This window comes from Helianthus annuus, chromosome 17, assembly GCF_002127325.2.
Source record: "Helianthus annuus cultivar XRQ/B chromosome 17, HanXRQr2.0-SUNRISE, whole genome shotgun sequence".
NCBI lineage: Eukaryota > Viridiplantae > Streptophyta > Magnoliopsida > Asterales > Asteraceae > Helianthus > Helianthus annuus.
This window is the reverse complement of record NC_035449.2, coordinates 3,001,445-3,021,841: the sequence shown is the minus strand read 5'-3', so window position 1 is coordinate 3,021,841 and position 20,397 is coordinate 3,001,445. Positions and strand designations below refer to the sequence as shown.

At 40.1% G+C, this 20,397-nt stretch overlaps 3 protein-coding genes across 3 annotated transcripts; 1 reads left to right on the top strand and 2 right to left on the bottom strand.

The window, feature by feature from the left end:
* The first annotated feature begins 288 nt into the window (after positions 1-288).
* On the top strand, positions 289-918 carry LOC110921446 (serine/threonine-protein phosphatase 7 long form homolog). The gene has a single exon (XM_022165766.2). The coding sequence runs from the start codon at positions 289-291 to the stop codon at positions 916-918; it is 630 nt and encodes a 209-aa protein (XP_022021458.2).
* Positions 919-8,347: 7,429 nt separating this feature from the next.
* LOC110921458 lies at positions 8,348-9,655 on the bottom strand. The gene has a single exon (XM_022165784.1). It carries the CDS (start codon positions 9,653-9,655, stop codon positions 8,348-8,350), a length of 1,308 nt encoding a protein of 435 aa, XP_022021476.1.
* An 8,015-nt stretch (positions 9,656-17,670) lies between these two features.
* LOC110922961 (30S ribosomal protein S6 alpha, chloroplastic) lies at positions 17,671-19,404 on the bottom strand. Its single transcript, XM_022167156.2, has 2 exons — positions 18,971-19,404; positions 17,671-18,044 (listed from the first exon to the last, which is right to left on the bottom strand). The coding sequence occupies exons 1-2, from the start codon at positions 19,319-19,321 to the stop codon at positions 17,805-17,807; spliced, it is 591 nt and encodes a 196-aa protein (XP_022022848.1). The 5' UTR covers positions 19,322-19,404; the 3' UTR covers positions 17,671-17,804.
* Positions 19,405-20,397: the final 993 nt, after the last annotated feature.

The following is a 20,397-nucleotide window of genomic DNA, read 5'->3' as shown; positions in this document are numbered from 1 at the left end:
GTTCCAATTTAAAAAACAACCGGTGGTGTTTCACTACGTTCACTCCCAATATTGCCATGCACTCACAACCGCGAATTTTTTGCAATAATAGGTGTTTTGAACCACAAAAGAGTGGCATTAGGTGCTCATGCATATTGTTTACACTTTTAGGTAAGTTGCAACTTGATATAGCGACCTTCAATGAAGTGTTCTGCAAAATCTGCCAAATTCTGCAAAAGCTGCAAAAGATGTTGAAGATTGCTGTTTGATACAACGACCTTCTGAAAGTCGCTGTTACTGTCTTTCAATATGAATTCGAAAAATGATGCACAGAATGAAGTCTTTACATATGAACATAAAGCAAAGCACTGGAGATACATTTTCAATATCAAACGAAGCTTCAATCCTTTCATTACCGATAAATATTCAGTCACCTTTTATCAGCCGAAGATGAATTTTGAATGTCATCCTGGTCCTCTTAATGCATCGGTGTTGTTCTTGGACAAGAATCACCGTGCGTTTGAGGTATTCAAAAATCCAACAGCGTATGATGAGCCAATAAATATTAGACGATCAGATCGAACGTTCTGGCAGCATATGAAAGAAAATCCGGTTGGTGGAAGGGTAGAAGGTTTAATACATGCAGCAGGATTCAGCGGGATACTGCAAATTGGGTACAAGTATGTAGACCACGCCTTAATAACTGCGTTGGTTGAGAGATGGAGGCCAGAAACTCACACGTTTCACCTTCCTTTTGGAGAAACGACTGTGACATTACAGGATGTCAACGTGTTGTGGGGGCTACCAATAGATGGGTTGCCTATTTCTGGGGCTGACACTGGTATGTCGATGTATACTGTACGAGACAAGTGTCAAGAGGTGTTGGGGTTTACCCCTGAGGAAGCTGATGTGAAGGGCAAAAGGGTTAAGTCCTCCTGAGTTTTACAACAAATAACGTCATCCAATTTTTCTGAAAACGAAGCATCAGATCAAGATTGCATTTTTCGTGCACGTCAAATAATATTTTATTTGATAGGGTGCACAATCTTACCTGATAATGCAAACCACCTGATTGATGTCAAATTTTTAGAATTTCTCGTAGACTTGCCCGCATGTTAGGGATATAGTTGGGGCAGTGTTGTGTTAGCTCACCTTTACAGAAACCTTTGTAACGGTGCAGCACCTAATGCTATAGCCATTACTGGCCCAGTTGCGCTTCTACAAGTGTGGGCTTGGGAGAGGTTTCGTTGTTTTGCTCCTGCTGTTGCCCGGTTCCAGTACAATGCCCCGTTAGCTGCTCGGTAGTGTGAATTGGAATAAATTAAATTTATTATTTTGTATCTATATAACACTATGTTATTTTTTTATTTATCTTTTTAGGTGGAAGGGAAGCTTAACGTGTACAGATGTTTCCACACATTGCCTCAGAATATATAGATCTCAGCTGCAATTTATGACCGAGGCAACGGTATGTTTGTTAGTTGTTGACATATAAAATATAAGTATGTTTGAACACGTTTCTAAAGATTGATTTTTTTTGTTTCAGTTTAATTGGAGACCATACGACGACATTGTGGGTAGACTGCCCGATATATGTCGGAGTGGGATGGGAATTTGGTGGAGTTGTTGCCCTCTGCTATACTTCTCGGTTGTGGAGCATCACTATCCTCAACGAGTGATGAGACAGTTTGGCATGTTCCAGTATATACCTAACCCAATTTCCATAGATAATAATGACCATGCCATGCTTCATTCCATGAACCGGAGCGGGAAAACCGGCTGGAACTGGTTAAGTCGTCACGCAGCGTATGTTTGTCAGTGGGAGGCACGTCATCAAAACTTGGTCACCGGGGAACTCATCACATCTCTTTCCGTTGCCAATGATTACATGCCGTGGTACATGGAACATACCGTGTTATATGTGTCTAACCCACAGTTGCCAGCTGGCCCTACGAGCGGTTTTCAAGACGAAGGAGCAAGGGCCCAAATGATGGTATATACAAGTTTAAAATTATTGAAAGTTACCTTTATTATTGTTAGTAAAAAAATTTATTATTAATTTTTTTTTTGCAGTCGGAGACGATGGGTCTAATTCACCGATCTGAAGATGTGGACGTTATTCATGGTGCGGCGTATCGGGCCCTTGAGATGTCTAATGTTCCACAATACACACAATATCCGACTCATCTGTCACAGGAGCCGGTGGACCTTGTTTCATATCCTCGTACACAGAGGTTAGGGAGGCCCCGACGTCGTGGTCGTGGTGGTAGAAACGTTCAAGAGGCCGGGACATCAAATTGGGGCCCAAACTTCGAAACAGGGGGAGGATCAGGATCCGGCGGTAACGAAGATGAAAATTTTGCGGGAAACTTTGGTGGGTCACATAACGTTGGCACTATGTTTGCGGATGCTAATATAGTGCCAAACAATGATAATACTGATATGGGTGGATCATGGCAGTCAGTGTTGGCTACGGCATGCTCCGAGGGTTTTGACGTCGGTGACTTATTAGGCCCCCAACAGAATGATATGGGTAGCAACAATCAGTTTGTAGACCCAAACATAAGTCAGGCGGGGTTTTTTAGCCCCTCGTCACATATGATGGACCCCAACACAAGTCTGGCAGGGTTTGTTACCCCCGCGTCACAGATGATAACCTTTATGCCGGAGACCCAAACAGACTATCAGTACTGGGCCCCAAACCAAAGTAACGAAGATCACCGGAATCGTTATGCAAATGTTGAACCAAACCCCTTAGACTGGCGTCTCGACTTGAACCTGTTTCCACCACCGAATGACCCATAGAGTGTAATACATTGTGAAATAAATATATTGTGTAATACATTGTGAAATAAATATATTGTGTTTTTTTGTTGTTGTTATTTGTGCAATATAACTTATTATTATTTTATTGTTCAAAGTAAACTGATACTAAAAATACACATAAACCACCACAATCATGAGGTATTTATATTTGTTTATCATTAAGGGTATAAAGGACATTTCACAATTTTTAACTAATAAGCATTTTTCTTAAAAAGAAAAAGTATTTTTAATTCAATTTCCACCCACTATAAATACCCCTACCATGGGGAATGAGAAGTCCACAAAAACCACAACCACCTTTATGGCTAACCAAGGTGACAATCAAGTAGCTGATGAGCAAAACAATTCGCATGTTGTCCTGAGAAAGTCATTTTCGATTCTAAACAAGTTAAGACGTCCTACCGGTCGTTCTAGCACTTCGTCTTTTCCAAAGCCGACCCAGGTCGTCCTAAATAACCCTGGGTCGTCCGCTCAGTCGAGTAAACCTGGTGGCAGCCCTCCAGAAAGAAATTTTTTTGCATTTCCAACCGAAAATTCCGAAAATTGGTCAAGGGATGCTGTTGAGTTTTACCTAAACGGGGATTCCCCTTTTTGTTATTCTCGCTTTTTAGGGGAAATACAGCTACCTAGAAGCTTTTGGGGTAGCCTACTAGGCTACGAATCTAGTGCATGCCTAAATGACATTGTAAACCCAATCCTATCAGTATTAATTTTGATTATACAAATCACTGATTAGATATAATTTCTTTTATGGCAGCATGTTCAAGCGTGGACGTTAAGGCTGATGCGGCTTCGACAATCTAAACTTTTAAAAGACCCGTCAAGGAAATTGCGTTGGACGGTTTTACCTCCGCAATTTTATGAAGACGTGTGTTATACGAAGGATTGTTTAAGAGCGGTAGACATGGCGGGAAAGAAGGAACCGTACCCTCCATTTTGGGAGGTTGATTAGTTGTATATTCCGATATGGATTAAGCAGGAGGACTGGTTACTATTCCGTGTTGATATGTTTAACTTGGAAATAACACAATATTGGACTGATAAAAGATGGGGAAATGAAAAAAGACGGCTGGTTGAACACGTAATGGACATTTTTCCAATTTTCTTCAAGCATTTTCTTGACCAAATCCACTATTGGCGAAACTCGAGATACTGCACAAAGAAAAAAGTTTCATTTGGTTTTGTTCAAGATGGTGTGCCTCAGGACAATGGTAACATTGCTAATTCAGGGGTGCTTGTCTGTATGATGATGGAGAACCTTGTAAGAGGCAAGTCGCTCATTGATGAAACTGACGTAGAAGAGAGTTGTATCAACTACCGTCGCCACATGGCTAACGAGCTTTATAGATGGCGTTGTATGTAGGATGAATGTTGTTTTTGTTTATGAATTGTGCTTTCGTACTTTCTTTATAATAAAAATTTAATGTTTCCTCATATTCCGACATTTTTTGCTTTTTGTCAAAAAGAGCCAACCTTGCGTTTTCTGGGTCTGTTATCTCACCGGTGCGTCGCAGTTCGCCATCATCGGGTTTCTTCGTGTCGTATGCTAGGGTGAATAAGGACTTGGGCATTGGCGTTGTCTCGCCAGAGGTCGTTTCCTCTCGTTTTGGGGGGGGGGGGGGCAAAACGGCCAAAAAGGCATTTTTGGCTGTTTGACAAAAAGGGCCAACCTTGCGTTTTCTGGGTCTGTTATCTCACCGGTTTGTCGCAGTTCGCCATCACCGGGTTTCTTCGTGTCGTATGCTAGGGTGAATAAGGACTTGGGGCATTGGCGTTGTCTCGCCAGAGGTCGTTTCCTCTCGTTTTGGGGGGGGGGGGGGGCAAAACGGCCAAAAAGGCATTTTTGGCTGTTTGACAAAAAGGGCCAACCTTGCGTTTTCTGGGTCTGTTATCTCACCGGTTTGTCGCAGTTCGCCATCACCGGGTTTCTTCGTGTCGTATGCTAGGGTGAATAAGGACTTGGGGCATTGGCGTTGTCTCGCCAGAGGTCGTTTCCTCTCGTTTTTTTGGGGGGGGGCAAAACGGCCAAAAAGGCATTTTTGGCTGTTTGACAAAAAAAGTGGAAATTGATATTTAATAATTTAATACAAGTACGATAAACATTACACGTTTTATTACATGTAAGGGTGAATAAGGACTTGGGGCATTGGCGTTGTCTCGCCAGAGGTCGTTTCCTTTCGTTTTGGGGGTGAAAAACGAGCTGCATAAAACTCATCCACCATCTCTCGTCTGTATTTCGCGCAAGCCTCGACAAGATCTCCCCCAATCCCGACGTCCTCGTCATTAACCAGTTTACTTAACAACATACAAACTAACACCCCTGAATCTGGTCCTGGGTTTTCCTTTTGATGTTGGCAAACTTCAGTATGTGTCACCATTGTGTTTTCCACGTGTGGGCGTCCAGAATGTTCCCAGTATGCAATTTGTTCCAAAAATGTTTTGAATAACGATTCAAATTTTATTAGGGTTGGGTATACCCTAACTTGAATCAAGCTTGACCCATCAGAAACACTTGAAGTACACGTCCCAGTAAAATACAAAGTAAGGTGAAGTGTTCGCATATCAACACGAACCATGAACCAGTCTTGAAGGTCAACACAGATTGGAATATAAACCTGAGACAAAAATAAATAAGTTAAACGTATTTGGTTTAAAATATACAGTGGGGGATGTAAGTGTTACCGTATCGATGTCCCAAAATGGAGGGTAATGTTCCTTTAATCCAATAGCAAAAGGTAACGCACGATGGTTAGGATTCTTTTCCAAAAGGTCGAGAAATTGAGGTGGGAGAATCGTCCATGGAAACAGTTGTTCTGGTCTTTTGGATTTTTTTTATTAAAATCGATCTGAACCTCATCATTCTCGTCACACACCCACACACATGCTACAACGGTGAAAGTTTTATAACATAAGAATAAAACTAAATTTTCGGAGGGTTTTAATAATTTATACTCCTTACCAGTGGCGACAAGTAACCGTAGTTCTCGTATCCAAGTAGGGCACCCCAAAACTCGGACCCGAGTTGTCTCCTTCCAAGGAATCCGCTATAACAGAAAGAAGAATCTCCGTTATGATAGAACGCCATTACATTTTTTGACCACGATCTAGACTCTTCTGTTGGGTAATAATACCAGCGTGTCTTTCTGGGGATCTTTTCAGGGGGGGTATCAGGGACTTCCTCCAGCTCCAATAACGAGTCTTCCGGGTCCCCCATTTGTTGTGTGTCGTTGGTGCAATTCGAGATGGGGGTATGAGTGACTATTTATCCATAGATGTTATACTAGGTCGCTGTTTCATTCAGAGATGTTATACTAGGTCGCTGTTTCATTAAGAGATGTTATACTAGGTCGCTGTTTCATTCAGAGATGTTATACTAGGTCGCTGTTTCATTCAGAGATGTTATACTAGGTCGCTGTTTCATTCAGAGATGTTATACTAGGTCGCTGTTTCATTCAGAGATGTTATACTAGGTCGCTGTTTCATTCAGAGATGTTATACTAGGTCGCTGTTTCATTCAGAGATGTTATATTAGGTCGCTGTTTCATCTATAAAAGGCCCTCCATTGGTACCACCTCATCACTCTTCTTTGCAATACCATTTCGTAGTAATGGATAAGCGCAATGGTAAGAAACGGTTACCTCCTTTCTCCCACTTTCAAAACATATGGTTGACTAAAGAAGACATGAAAGCTATTTTGGAATGGGAACTACCCCCAAAGGTTACGGTTCTGGAGGAAGGAAAGAAATCAACAAAATTGGAACCTGTCGAGGAAGGAGGATCGTCTTCCGGTGCAGTTGTGAATCATCAACTGGCGAAACAGAAGGACGTTCGTGGAAGAAATAAACAGGTTGAAGAAATCCCCGTTGTTAAAAAAGTTTGGACCTATGACAATCAATAATTTGATTTCAACCCTAACCTGGAAGAGGATTACGACCCAGAAGTCCTGAAGGAAGCTTGGAACTATGAGGAAGAAGAAGAAGATTGGTCCTGTGTTTGGCACAACCCATATTCTGGAGAAGAGTCAGACTCGGAACTATCATCTAGAGGTGACTGCCATTGGAAATAGGGTTGCTCCTTTTCTATCATGATGTTTGTTGTAGTGGTGTTTACTTGAAAGTTTTTTGTCGTTTTCTATCTCTTTAGTGGAAGAAGGTTATTATACTTTATTGTATCAGTAGGTTATTTTACTAGTAGTATAATAACTACCCACCCCTATACTTCTCCTGTCTATAAATACCACCTATCACCCAAATATGTCTTCACATCTTTACCACACCCCACTAGTTATTCGGATGGCAGATGGTGATAACGAATTACACATTCATTTTCATTTGCATATACATGAAGGGGAGCCAAACCCTGCAAATTTGAACGACAACCGAACCGTAACTCTGTTCAGCCACAACCGAACCGTAACACTGTTCAACCACAACCCAACGTTAACTCTGTTCAACCACAACCCAACCGTAACTTTCTTGAACCCCAAACCAACCGTAACCATATTGCTCGACAACGAAACCCTAACAGTGTGCTCCCCTCCACTGAACACCTGCATGCCCCTCCCAGACCTTCAACACTAGAACAACGTCGTTACTGTCCAGATCATCATAGTCAGCAAAATCAAAATCAAACATCCTTCATGGCAGCACCACAAAACCCTAGCAGCCCGTACATCTCAGTTGTAGAAAGGGGGGCAGCCATATTGGCATCACTATGCAGGGATGGAAACCACTACTACTCCAGGCATACTGAGCCATCCGACAGCGATCGAGACTCAAACGCGTTATCAGATGACGCAGTGGTTAGTGATGATCCATGGGATTAGTATCAGACTTACGATAGCGATTCTGATTCATCTTTTTGAACCCCACCATATTCTACCTTAGCTGCTGTCTTATGTATTTTCAATTCAATAATATTTGTGTTGTTGTGTTTAATGATTCTTAGTGAATTTTGGAACACATGTCTTAATTGTTAAATTACACCAATTGAGAATTCAAACAGAAATACCAAACACAAAACATAGGAGGATACACCTAACAGTTAACATTAAAACCACAAAAAGATACTAACTTAACGTCGGCCACAGGTCTTCCTGTTGTGCCCGGTTTCTCCGCATCTGCTGCATCGACGTGCCTGGGGTTCATCGTGGTAGTTAACATCCATCTCGTTTTGAATTCTTCTTGAACGAACCCTGCCTCGATGTGTTGTGACCCTCGAAGGGTCCCCTTGAATTGTCCAGTCCGCTTCTTCCCACTCATCTTTGTGTCCCATGGTGAAAAAATGACCGCTATACTGTTCCTGATAGGTGGTGGTGTGGAATATGGAGTGGGTAACGTCATGTGGTTGCTCACCCCTCCAAGCGCAAACGGAGATAGCATGGGAACAAGGGAATCTAAGCATTTGCATTTCCCGCATGAGCACCAGTGGCGTCTATATTCAACAGTGTACTCGTTTCCACCGTCATCATTGGTTTCTTCCCTTGAAACCACCGCGTAACGACCTTCTCTGACATCGTAGACGGACACTTCATGTTGCATGGCTACGGAATGCAACTGTTAAACCTGGACCAAATTCGAGGGGGTAGAGGGGTATTGCAGCTTTGGGCCATCTGCGCGTGGCGTGCATACTCTGATACGTCCTTGGTGAACGTATAATGAATCAAGGCTTTTACTGGCAGGAGTCTTGCTTCCCGTAAGACATTATTCATAGACTCAGATATGTTCGTCGTAAGGTTACCCCAACGACGGTTTCCGCGGTCATGAACAATAGTCCACTTGCTTTTGTGGATGTCGTTCAGGTAGTTCCAAGCACCCCGATTTAACAGCTGCATTTCCCTCACAGCCCAAAGATACTTTCTTCGTTGACTTGTGCTCCCAATCATCCAACACAGCTTCCTAAGAGATTTGGTCTTGAACCTACCACTAAAATTGCTTCTGACATGCCGAAGACAATAACGGTGGTAGGCGTTTGGTTCCCTCCAACCCAGAAGGTTCTCCATCGCATTAATTATCCCGGCATGACGGTCTGATAGAACACAAATTCTACTGTTACAGTCTTTGGTGACGTATTCTCTCAAATTTTGGAAAAACCAACACCAACTATGAACCGTCTCTTCGTCAACTAGAGCGTACGCCACTGGCATTATGTAGTTGTTGGCGTTTTTGGTTACCGCAACCAACAACTTACCACGGTACCCTCCTTTCAAGTGTGTGCCGTCCACAGAGATAACAGGCTGGCAAAGATGAAACACGCGAACTGAAGGACCAAATGCCCAAAAAACATATTTGAATGTTGGATGTCCTGGAGCCGAGTGCGGATGATCAAACCATGAAACCACCGTACCAGGGTTTCGAGACTGAAGCCGTAACACGTACTTTGGCAGCTCCTGAAAGTTGCTTTCCCAGGTTCCATATATCCTCTCAATTGCCTTTCTTCGTCCACGCCACGCCTTCGTATACGTAACATCGACAGACATCGCTTGCTTTATATGCGTCCTGATGTGTTTCACCTTCAACGCAATGTCTGTACGAATTTGTGGCAGGATGTGTGCAGCGATATCCTTAGATCTAAGGCACCTGTTGTTGTTGCGTACCACCGTGGAATAACAACTGTGGGCAGGCGCCCAGTTGGTAATTTGCCAAAGGTGTTGGTGTTTCTGTTTTGATGCCGTTGCACGCCATTCACACAAAGGAGCATGAGGGAAAGGGTTTTTAAAATTTTTGTTTCTCGTGTAGCATTTAACCTTGTATAAAGTTGGTTTGCTATCCATCAAAAAAATTTCCCTTCCACGGCGAATGTTCCATTCTCGGATAGCAAGGTCCACCTCCTGTTTTGACTTGAAATACATGCCGAGACGTATCTGTTTTACTTTTGGATTCCATACGTCCATGGATTATCTTCATAATCCAGACACATGTAATCCCTAAGTTCCTCGCCTGGGTCGTCATGTGTCGCTGGAATGATAGGCCTCGACTGAGCCAGGGTCAACTCAGTGTGTTGGTTGACTGCAGCCTCGTCGTCAGAAGTACCATCGTCGGATGGTGGTGCCTCTTCACTTTCAGAACTTTCTTCGGTGCTGCAACTTTCCGAATCATCAAAACCGTCATTATTGTTGTCACCCACCAGAAACTGGGAGGACGGACCTACTATGTTATCAACAGGAGGCATCAAGTGGTGTTCTTGAGTTGTTTGCCCGTATCCCTCGTCATCTTCATCAGAATCTTGGGTGTCAACAACATTACCTTGTGTAATGTCATGCAGAAGGTTTGTGAAACTCATGTGTTGGACAGGATTGACTGCCTCCCATTGAACATAGATCTCGGCAATGAAGTTGGTTTCCGATACTTCGGCTAAATAGTTCATTGTTGCAATACCATCATCGTTGAAGATTTTTGTTGTCTGAGATATGCCCTGAAACGTGTACCCTAGTAACAATGAAAGGCGCACCGATTCTTTCTGAAGTTGAACATGATTACAGATTGAATCTACCAATTCGTCATACGACGATTTACGTCGCATAAAGAAAGAGGTTGTTAGCATGGATTGGTCAAACTGAACAACCCCGTTAACAAAGGAAAACACACCGCCCCAATATAGTCTTACGAGGTATGGCCGAAAAGAATCCATTAACTAAGAAAGTGAAATGTTAAGAAATGTTAAGGATGAGTGGGTTGTGTAAGCTGGATTTCGTTTGTTAAGAAATGTTAAGGATGAGTGGGTTGTGTAGTGTAATATTCATACCTATATAAAATTCATTAATAATAGAAATAACAATAATAAAAAAAAAGAAAAAAAAATCTTTATGTTTACATATGCATGTGTGTTACGTGAATGGAAAAAAAAAGAAATGAAGGAAAATAAAATATACATTTAATTATAAGTAAGCATGTTTTGAAATTCATCACATTGCGGCAATCCGTTCCTTATCTCTTTGGCTACCTTTTTCTTTTAGATTTGAAACACTATCACATTCAAACTAACCCACCGATATGTTGGGATGACTCTTCGATCTCAACAGTTTATATCAATTTAGATTCTTTCTTTGCCCACGATCACGAAACCTCAATTTCATTAGCCACGACCGTCGCATGTACGTTCGTCACCGTAAACTCCGTAGCCTCCGATCTGCAACAAGTTGCGTTTCGACGACTTTGACAGCCTCCGCACAACCACCGGTAGCCGCACAACCTTACCGCCAAGAGCCGTTCGCCACCGTGACCAACACCGTACCATTCTTCGCATTCCGTTGTGACCGTAGCACCACCACCTAGCGGCCACCGTTTTCATCTAGGATTGTCCCGTTCTGGTTCGATCTCTTCCGATAAGCCGGTAACCATACTAGCTGGTGGTAAATTTGCTATACTTGTACAAGAATATCTAGAGATAGTTTGTGGTTGGAAACTTTAGTAAATGTTTTTGGTTACAAACTGTGTTATCGTAAGTTTTGTTGAAACCAAAACTGATACTTTACAAAACTCTCAGAACCCAACAAGTTCAATAATTGGGTTAACTAGTATGGTTTAATTATTAGTTCTTGATCATATAAAGGTTAGTAAATGAGTCAGAACTCTGATGTTTTCCTTATAATGACTACCGAGCATTTTTCTAAAGTCACTACTAGGTATTTTTAGCTAGAAAGCATCAAATGAACTAAGTTAACTTTTGAAGGAATATTGCAAATCAATTATTGTTTCTTTAAAAAGATTTAAGTGATCTGTATACTTACATAAAACCATGGAGCCTTTGTCATCCACAAATATTTCTTAAAGCAATAGATATAATAACAACAATTATATTAGTAAAAAAAAAAAGTTAACAGCCAACTTAATAAATAATGGGTCGGGTATTTTAGAAAACGAATAGTTGTATTGTTGTCTGATAGTTTTAAATTAGAGTTTAAACTACCCGTTGTAGATTGCGTTGAGCACGTCGATGGACCTTTAACTTGAGACTTTAGAAGTTCTAGACACTCGTTCAGGTATGGATTCTGTTATCTTTTCATTATAGTATTTTATCCAAGTCCGTTACTTTGTAGTACGGATGTTTTCGCTACTTGTCTTTGTTTCGTATTGTTATAAGACTAGTACTTATTGTAGCATGCAATAAACCTTAGACTTTGTGCTCATTATTGCATGTTCCCTCTAAACTTATGTCAAAATATATTCTATTTCTGATACGGCTTTGTACTCTGTCACCCGAGCGCTTCTGACTTGTCGTTGGGGCGTCAACGACATGGCACTCATCGTGACGGTGCGTAACTAAAGTTCACGGCGTTTCTAGTTTGTGCTTGTGTAGCACATGGCCCCTAGAGGCGAATAGATCGATCTTAGCTCTGACTCCTGACTCCTGACTCCTGTTGAGATGGAATAATGTGTGTACGCCTACATGCACCATCTCGGCGCATGGACTATAGCCATGCATGCCTCTGTTTAGGCTCGTGGGTGCTTCTATATTACGTGACTTGTTTTATTGTTATATATTGTCACGTATGTCTTGTCTCTGTTATGATATGTTTATATGTTTATATGCATCTGGTTATGTTCAGTATCTGTTATTTGTTCAGTATAAGTTTTGGGATTCAAGTTATATAAGTATCTGTTTCAGTGCCAAAATCTAGACTTGTTTGACGTCAGTACCGTTCATATTTTTCTGTTCGCATGTCTGTCTTACTTTTACTGTTGATTTCTCCGTTACTGAGCAACTTTTTGGCTCAGCTGTAGTTTCTTTCTTGTGTTTGTCTTATGTGTTTGACAGGTAATTTGGGGAAACGTGGGGAATAAGTGAAGAGTGTATTGAAGATAAAGATTTATTTTTATTTCGGTAATGTAATGAAAATGTAATTAGGATCTTTTGTTTTAAACTTTATGGATTGGTTTTAGTTTTGATATCTGTATGAGTGACACGTCAGCCTTTTCCAGGTTGGGGTGTTACATGTAGTGGGTTGAGAACCTAATACAACTAGTATTTATAGTGTTGGAGTAACAAGATAGTTGGTGGAGCCCACCATCTACTGGATGAATATACATATAATTATATTTTTTAAATATTCAAAAAAGTAAAAATGGTAGTTCTCTTAAAACAACTTTAAATACATTGAAATGGTTATTTGTTTCAACTAATCAGTTAGTCGGATTTTATTATTCGTTTGAAGTGGTTCTAATTTTTTTTTGAACCATCATTGAAATTAGGTTTACAACAAGGCATGATACAACACAAAATTTAAAAATGTTTACAACATTACGATAGGATCTATCAAACTCGCAAATTACATAAATGTAGTACTATTTTAATTACATACAGGCAGAAATACAATGTTCACTTCGTACTATTTTAACAAATCATTTCTAATTGCAAGACTGTTTGTCGGGCTTCCAATTAGAAGTAAAATCCAGTGAATCCCGTCCCATTTCTTCTTATATCGAGCTTCCTGATGCAACTTTTTATGCGAAGGAAATGAGAGGTCGAAGGTTAAGGATGCTGAAGGTCCTGCATGGGGCTGATTCCCCCACCAAAACTTGCAGAATAATTTACGGGAGGAGATGGTAGATGACAAATACCTCAGCGTCTGCTAGGTCTTTCATAAGACTCAATAGCAGACGTTGACGCATCCACAGCAGCAAATTTCATTATCTTTGTACACCTTACGGGAGGAGATGGTAGATGAGAATAATCTTTCTCCTCCACACAAGATCTTCCCACTTGATATACGAAAATTAAAACTGAGAAAAACATCATGACGAATGATCCAAGAGAATCATCATACATTGATCAAATTTTCCTATCGGCAGAAATATCAACCAACGAACATTTTTAATAAAGAACATCATATAGACACAATTTAAATTTCAACATTATATTTTTTTAACAAACACAGTATGTTGTTCACAACACACGAATTGTTGGGCATCTCTTATGTGTAGTTGGGTTATAAAACATAACATTTCAAATTTCAGAACCCATCAATCTGCGACTTTAATAAGCTTGTGACACCATTCTGCGATCTTTATTAAGCTTGTAGTATGATTCTGCGACTTTCAATAAGCTTGTAGTATGAAACAGCAACCTTCAATAAGCTTGTATTATGATTCTGCGACTTTTAATAACCTTGTATTATGAAACTGCGACTTTCTATAACATTGCAAGATAAAACAGCGACTTTCAGAAGGTCGCTGTATCAAACAGCAACCTTCAACATCTTTTGCAGCTATTGCAGAAACTCTGATATTTGGCAGAATTGCTTCATGAAAGTCGCTGTATGGAACCACAACCTACCTAAATCTGAAAACAAAATGTTTAACCACCTAATAACACTCTTTTGTGGTTTAAACCACCTATTTATGCAAAAAATTCCACAACCGCCTACCATGCAACCACCTACATCTCATACTATTACTCAAACCACACCCTTTCTTTTTAAACCCAACCCAAATGTAACGTCCAGTTCACCCTCTCATGTCAACACCCTCAATCCTTCACCTAATTCTCAACCCCCTAATCCATCCCACTCATCTGTAGCATCTCCTACATCCTCATCACCCAACGGTACAATGAGTCCCACCTCCTCACCCCACCTCCTTTTCACACTCGTCGCATACCACCTCTCCCGCCTCACCGGCACCCACCAACCCGCTACCTACCTCTCCCACTCGAAAATGAAAACCAAATTCCAAATACTTCAACCTACAATTAATCCACACCACCACCCTTCATCTTATTCCAAGTACCTTAGAACCTACCACTCACACTCAAGCTCTCAAAGATACAAAATGGCGACAAGCAATGGATTCCGAATTCAATGCTCTCATCCACAACCAAACTTGGGAGATTGTCCCTAATTGGTTGCAAATGGGTCTTCCGCATCAAGCGTAATGCGGATGGATCCATTGACAAATACAAGGTTGGCCTAGTCGCCAAGGGCTTACATCAACAATATGGGAAAGATTACTTTGATACATTCAGTCCCGTCACAAAGCCGGTCACCATTCGAACCATTCTATCGATCGCCTTATCAAAAAATTGGCCGATGCGACACCTCGACGTCAATGTCGCCTTCCTTCATGGAACTCTCCAAGAAGAAGTCCTCATGGTTCAACCTCCCGGCTTTGTCCATCCCCAATTTCCGAATCACATTTGCCGGCTTCGAAAATCTTTGTATGGGTTAAAACAAGCTCCCCGAACTTGGTACTTGGAGTTAACCAACTTTCTCTTAAGTTCCGGATTTCGCAAGTCTCAAACTGATACATCTCTATTTATCTTTCACCATAATGATATTATAGCATACTTCATGGTATATGTAGACGACATCGTGCTAACCGGTAAAAATTCTGCATTTTTTTATCATTTTGTTACCATGCTTAGTTGTCGGTTCTCGGTCAAAGACCTTGGCCCTCTTCATCACTTTCTTGGAATAGAAGTAATATCTACTTCCACTGGCTTACTTCTATCTCAACATCGCCACATTCATGACCGTCTTTCCCAAGTCCATATGGATGGCGCAAAGGAGGTCCCCACTCCCCTTAGCTCCTCTGATCCTCTCAACCCGAATGATTCATCCTCATCGGTCGACCCAACCCCGTATCGTTGGCTTATCGGCTCTCTACAATATCTTGCCTTCACCCGACCTGATATCTCCTTCGCCGTCAACAAACTCTCTCAGTTCATGCACTCGCCCAAACAATCTCACTGGCAATCCCTTAAACGTGTCCTTTGGTTGCTCAAAGGTACTATTCACTATGGTCTCTTCCTTCACCGTGGCTCACCTCTAAATCTCACTGCGTTCTCTGACTCTGATTGGGGAGGCATTCATGACGGAGGTCGTTCCACTACTGCCTACATACTTTACTTGGGGTCCAACATAAGATCATGGAAGTCCACGCGACAAAATCGGTGTCTCGCTCCTCTACTGAAGCCGAGTATAAGGCTCTCGCCAATGCCACCGCAGAAATCTCATGGGTTCAACACTTGTTAGCTGAACTTGACATTTATCTCAGCCAGCCAGCCACCTACACTATTTTGTGACAACACGAGTGCAACCCATCTCTGTGCTAACCCTGTTTATCACACTCGTATGAAGCATGTGGCTTTAGACTATCACTTTGGTCGTGAGAAGGTTTCTAATGGTATAATGTCAATGAGAAAACATGTAATTTGTTGAAATTATTTTTAAAATAAAAACAACACTCAAGTAGTCAAGTATTTTCTTTTAATGGTTGTACTATATGTGGTATAAAAGTTGTATCTATTGTCTAAATGTCATTTGGTGTTGGTGTATATACATTTGTTCATAGAGGTAATTTTAAACGTGAAAGATGGGAGAGAGATAAATAGAAGTGTCAAGATTTTAAAAAAGAAAGAGAGAAGAGAGGTTATAATGTGTAGGCAAAAGATTAAATATAAATAAACTTAAGATACTAAACATACAAATTGAAGGAAAAGTCAAAAAGACAGGGTGACATTTTTGTAATTACCACCAACTATCAAAGTTACTATACAAATGTGAACTCAACCAAAAATACCTAAAAAACACAATTTTTTTTAATATTTTTTTTATAAAAAATCGCTACATTTTGTTAAAAAAAAATTGCTACTAAAAGTAGCAATTTTTTTATAAAAAAATATTAAAAAAATTATTTTGTGTGTTTTTTTTTTATTTTTTTTAGATTTTTTGGGGGTTTAGTTTTTAGCTTGGGTAGGGAGGGGGGTTAGGTTTTTTTTAGGTTTTTTAGATACATTTGTAGAGTAACTTTGATAGTTATAGATAATTACAAAAATGTCACCTTGTCTTTTTGACTTTTCCTTCAATTTGTATGTTTAGTATGTTAAGATTATTTGTACAAGAACTTTCCTCGTGTAAACATAATTTTTGATGTTCAGTTCATGCCTTTTAGGGACACTTTTAATATACATACCCTACCCCTTTCAAAAATCATATCTTTTTTATTTTATTATGTTTTCTAAATTTTAATTATTGCTTAGTTGGATTGTGTGTAAAATGTATGCTAGGGGGTATGAGGCGTTTAAAGACCAACAACCCTTCTGAACCCCACCACTAAACAATCCTATTGTGACACTTCATCTCTATCATATCACATGAAACCCCCACAAGATCAAATGGCTTGTGACGGTGTTCTAGCAAACTCCAACGCTTCCTAATGCATTAATTTCAAATATTCCACGTTGTCTTTCTCTTCCTTCTCCCATCTAGAGATGGTGCAATCCGCCATCTAACTAGATCAAAATGGTTGTGACGGTGTTCTAGTCGAACCCGCCGACACCTTTAGAAGAATCTAGTGAACGCCCCGAGTGGCCTTATATTATGCGTTAACAATATTAATTAATATTCTTCTATTTTATGATCGTTCATGTAGACCATTGTTACACAAAATAATAGTGACGCTTAGTACTTTTAATTCGTTAAAAGTTATAACTTATGTTATTTTTAAGTGGTTTTAAATGACCAATATAAATCTGTAGAGTATGCAACTATAATGAATTCACAGGTTGCCTTTTTAGTGAGAGATAACCAACCATCATGAGCACCGGCACCGGCACCATTATTGTCACAAGGACCAGCACCAAAACCTGAACCCACAACGGCAAGGGCACCTGCACCAGCACCAGCATCTCCGCTTTCCAGCGCCGCCAAGATACGGTAAGGGGCAAGGTTTTTGCAGTTATGGTTATGGTTTTGAGCCAAAACCGACCCATGCACACCCCTATTCGCCGATCAAAGGAATGATGCCTCCAAAGACGTCAAATCCAAGTGTGTTGCTATGAGTTCTCCTTGGCATTTTAGCAAACAGCTTTAGCGCGTAATCGCTTATGTCTTGTACCCTGTTTAGTAACGAAAATCCCCAGGCGACATACTTCTGAAACGATGTATAACTCTATGATAACCGAATAACATCAAGGAAACAAGGGGTATTACATACTCTAACACATTCAAGGATCACTAAAACATGATAACATTCCCTAGATCTTAAGTTATTCTACATGAACTAATACTTTCTTTTCCTAACCTTGAAGGTGGAAGACCTAATCACATCATCATCCATCTTTAACGTTGCCTCAAGCACCTCAATCGATTCGGGTTTCGTGAAATACGTAAACAAAAGATAAATACCGTCTAAGTATGTGTTGGTTTCGCCAGCTTTGTTTTTCTTCTTGATGCTGTATGCAAGTGGAATAACTCCCCTGTTGAACACCTCAACGTACATCCCACCTCCAGCAACAAGCAACTGTAACAACAACACAAATTCATCAAATGGTTGCAAAACTGAGGGTAATAAATAGGAGTGAGTAATAACTAAACCATTAATCAAAACCAAACCAAAAACCAACAAAACCGAACCGGAATTGACCGAAAACCAACGAAACCAAACCGGAATTAACCGAACAAGACCGAACATCGGTTATCGGTTTTTTTAACCCTCGGTTACCGAAACTAACCGAGCCATTCATATTTTCATATACTTCTAGTTTTTTATACCCCCATTCATAGTTGTTAATGGCGAATAGCGATAAGGTACCTATATGCTACATAGCGAATAGCGATAAATAGCGGGCAGCTATTTTATAAATAGCGATACACAAGAAAAAGAATTTTAAAATTCTTTATATGTACATATTATATCAAAATACACTGGTATATATATGCTATTTTACATGTATATTTAACAAAAACCTAACATCTAGCTATTTTATAGCTATATTTAATTGTTATCTATATTAAAAAAAATAAGGTGTCGTTATTCTCGCTATTTCTCTACATGAAAGGTGACACTACACTACATCGCATCGCTATATAGCGTGCTATAACGACCTCTATAATAGCTATCGACAATTATGCCTCCATTTCATGTATTTATATGCCCATTTCATATATAACGGAACTATAAACCGAAAAATAACGAAACCGAACCAAAATTAACTGAAAATCGATTATCGTTTTTTTCCCATGGTTAACCGAACAGCTCATATTTTCATATATTTGTAGCCAAACAAAAATTTAGCCCAAATTTGATTTTGGTTATTAACCGAACCGAAAATCAACAAACTATCTGAATAAACCAAACCGGTTGGTTAATAAAATAGATTAACTAATGACTTCGGTTTCAACTGAGTCTAATCACCAACAGGAAATGCATAGAGAATTGTGTAATACCTCTTCGTACTTGTGGGTTAAAGAGAGTCGTTCGTCTTCAGACATATCGGGTCGTAAAACAGCCATGGTTTCATACTGTCTTAGACCCGGTGGGCACTGGGGCTCCTGTTGTTCTTCAACGGCAGCCATGGATGAGTTGATGGAGTCATCTTCGTTTCCGAGGCCTCCTTCGAAGAATGTTCCGGAGAAATCTAGGGTTTGGGCCTTGATCGAAAAGGGGTTTGTTTTGATTTGAAGATGGGGGTGGTTGTAGACGAAAGGTGTGAGCTTGTTGGTGGGGAAAGGAGTTAGGGTTTGGAGTAGAGGACGTGATGCGAGGAAAGAAGAAGAAGAAGAGATCATCATCTTCATCGTGTTGGGTTTTAGTGAAGAGAGAGAGAGGGTTTTGCATACGAGTGACAAAACTTAAAAGCGGATGTCTACAGAGATCAAAGTCACCCGAGAATGGTAAAATACCAACTACACTTGTGAACGGGAAGACCAGACTTAGGGCATGTTTGACTAAGTTTATTTAAGTCAAAAAGAACTTTTGGGAAAAAGACTTTTGGGAAAAGGACTTTTAAAGGAGTTTTTAAAAAAAGTGTTTGGATTAGCTTATGGGATGGAAAAAACCAATAAGTCAATAAGTTGTTTTTTAAAAAGTGTTTGACTTAGCTTATTGATGTAAAATGACTAAAAGGGACATTATTTCATAAGAGATGTTAAAAAATAAGGGGTATATTGGTAATTTGTTGTTTGAAAAGCTATAAGCTGATCAAGAAGTCACATTCTCTTAACTTTTCAAAAACGTTTTTTCCTTCCTATCAAAAAGTCATTTTAAAAAGCACTTTTCCATTTGCAAACACTAAAAATTGCTTATTGGCTTTTAATAAGTCAATAAGCCAATAAGTTGGTTGGAAAAGCTTAGCCAAACACGCCCTTATTACCATTCCAGAGAAAACATACGTTTCAAAAATCCACTTTGGAAAATCATAAGACCATAAGTAGTCAACCGCTAAAATGGTCTCTGGGGTTTGATCTCTTTAGTTCAAAACTCAAGCCTTTTGAATCTGGATATTAACTGGAAAATATGACCAGATTTTCATTTTGGATGAAAATAGCAACAAAATTGAAACCACAGGGACCCAAATTCAAAAATTTTTAAGTTTTGGATTAAAATGACTAAATCTCAAGAACCATCTGCACCTCTAAATTCTTATTTGCTACCCCATATCGATCAAAACCTGCACCATCTTGATTTTCTTATCGAAGATAAAAAATTGCTTGAATTTTGGGATAGATTATTTTTGTGAAGCTTTTCACCTCTGTTTGTGAAGCTTTGAGGGTGTCCGGACAATGGTTATGTGGTGAGTGTATGTGCCCTCATGCTTTCAGTCGGGCGTGCCACCATGAGGATAAGGTTATTCGGTTTGTGCCAGGTGAGAGAG

Coding starts and splice junctions, on each gene's coding strand:
- LOC110921446 (XM_022165766.2), top strand. CDS start 289: ATGAATTCGAAAAATGATGCACAGAATGAAGTCTTTACATATGAACAT.
- LOC110921458 (XM_022165784.1), bottom strand. CDS start 9,655: ATGTATTTCAAGTCAAAACAGGAGGTGGACCTTGCTATCCGAGAATGG.
- LOC110922961 (XM_022167156.2), bottom strand. CDS start 19,321: ATGAAGATGATGATCTCTTCTTCTTCTTCTTTCCTCGCATCACGTCCT. Junction 18,045..18,970: donor TAACCCACAAGTACGAAGAG/GTATTACACAAT, acceptor TTGTTGTTACAG/TTGCTTGTTGCTGGAGGTGG.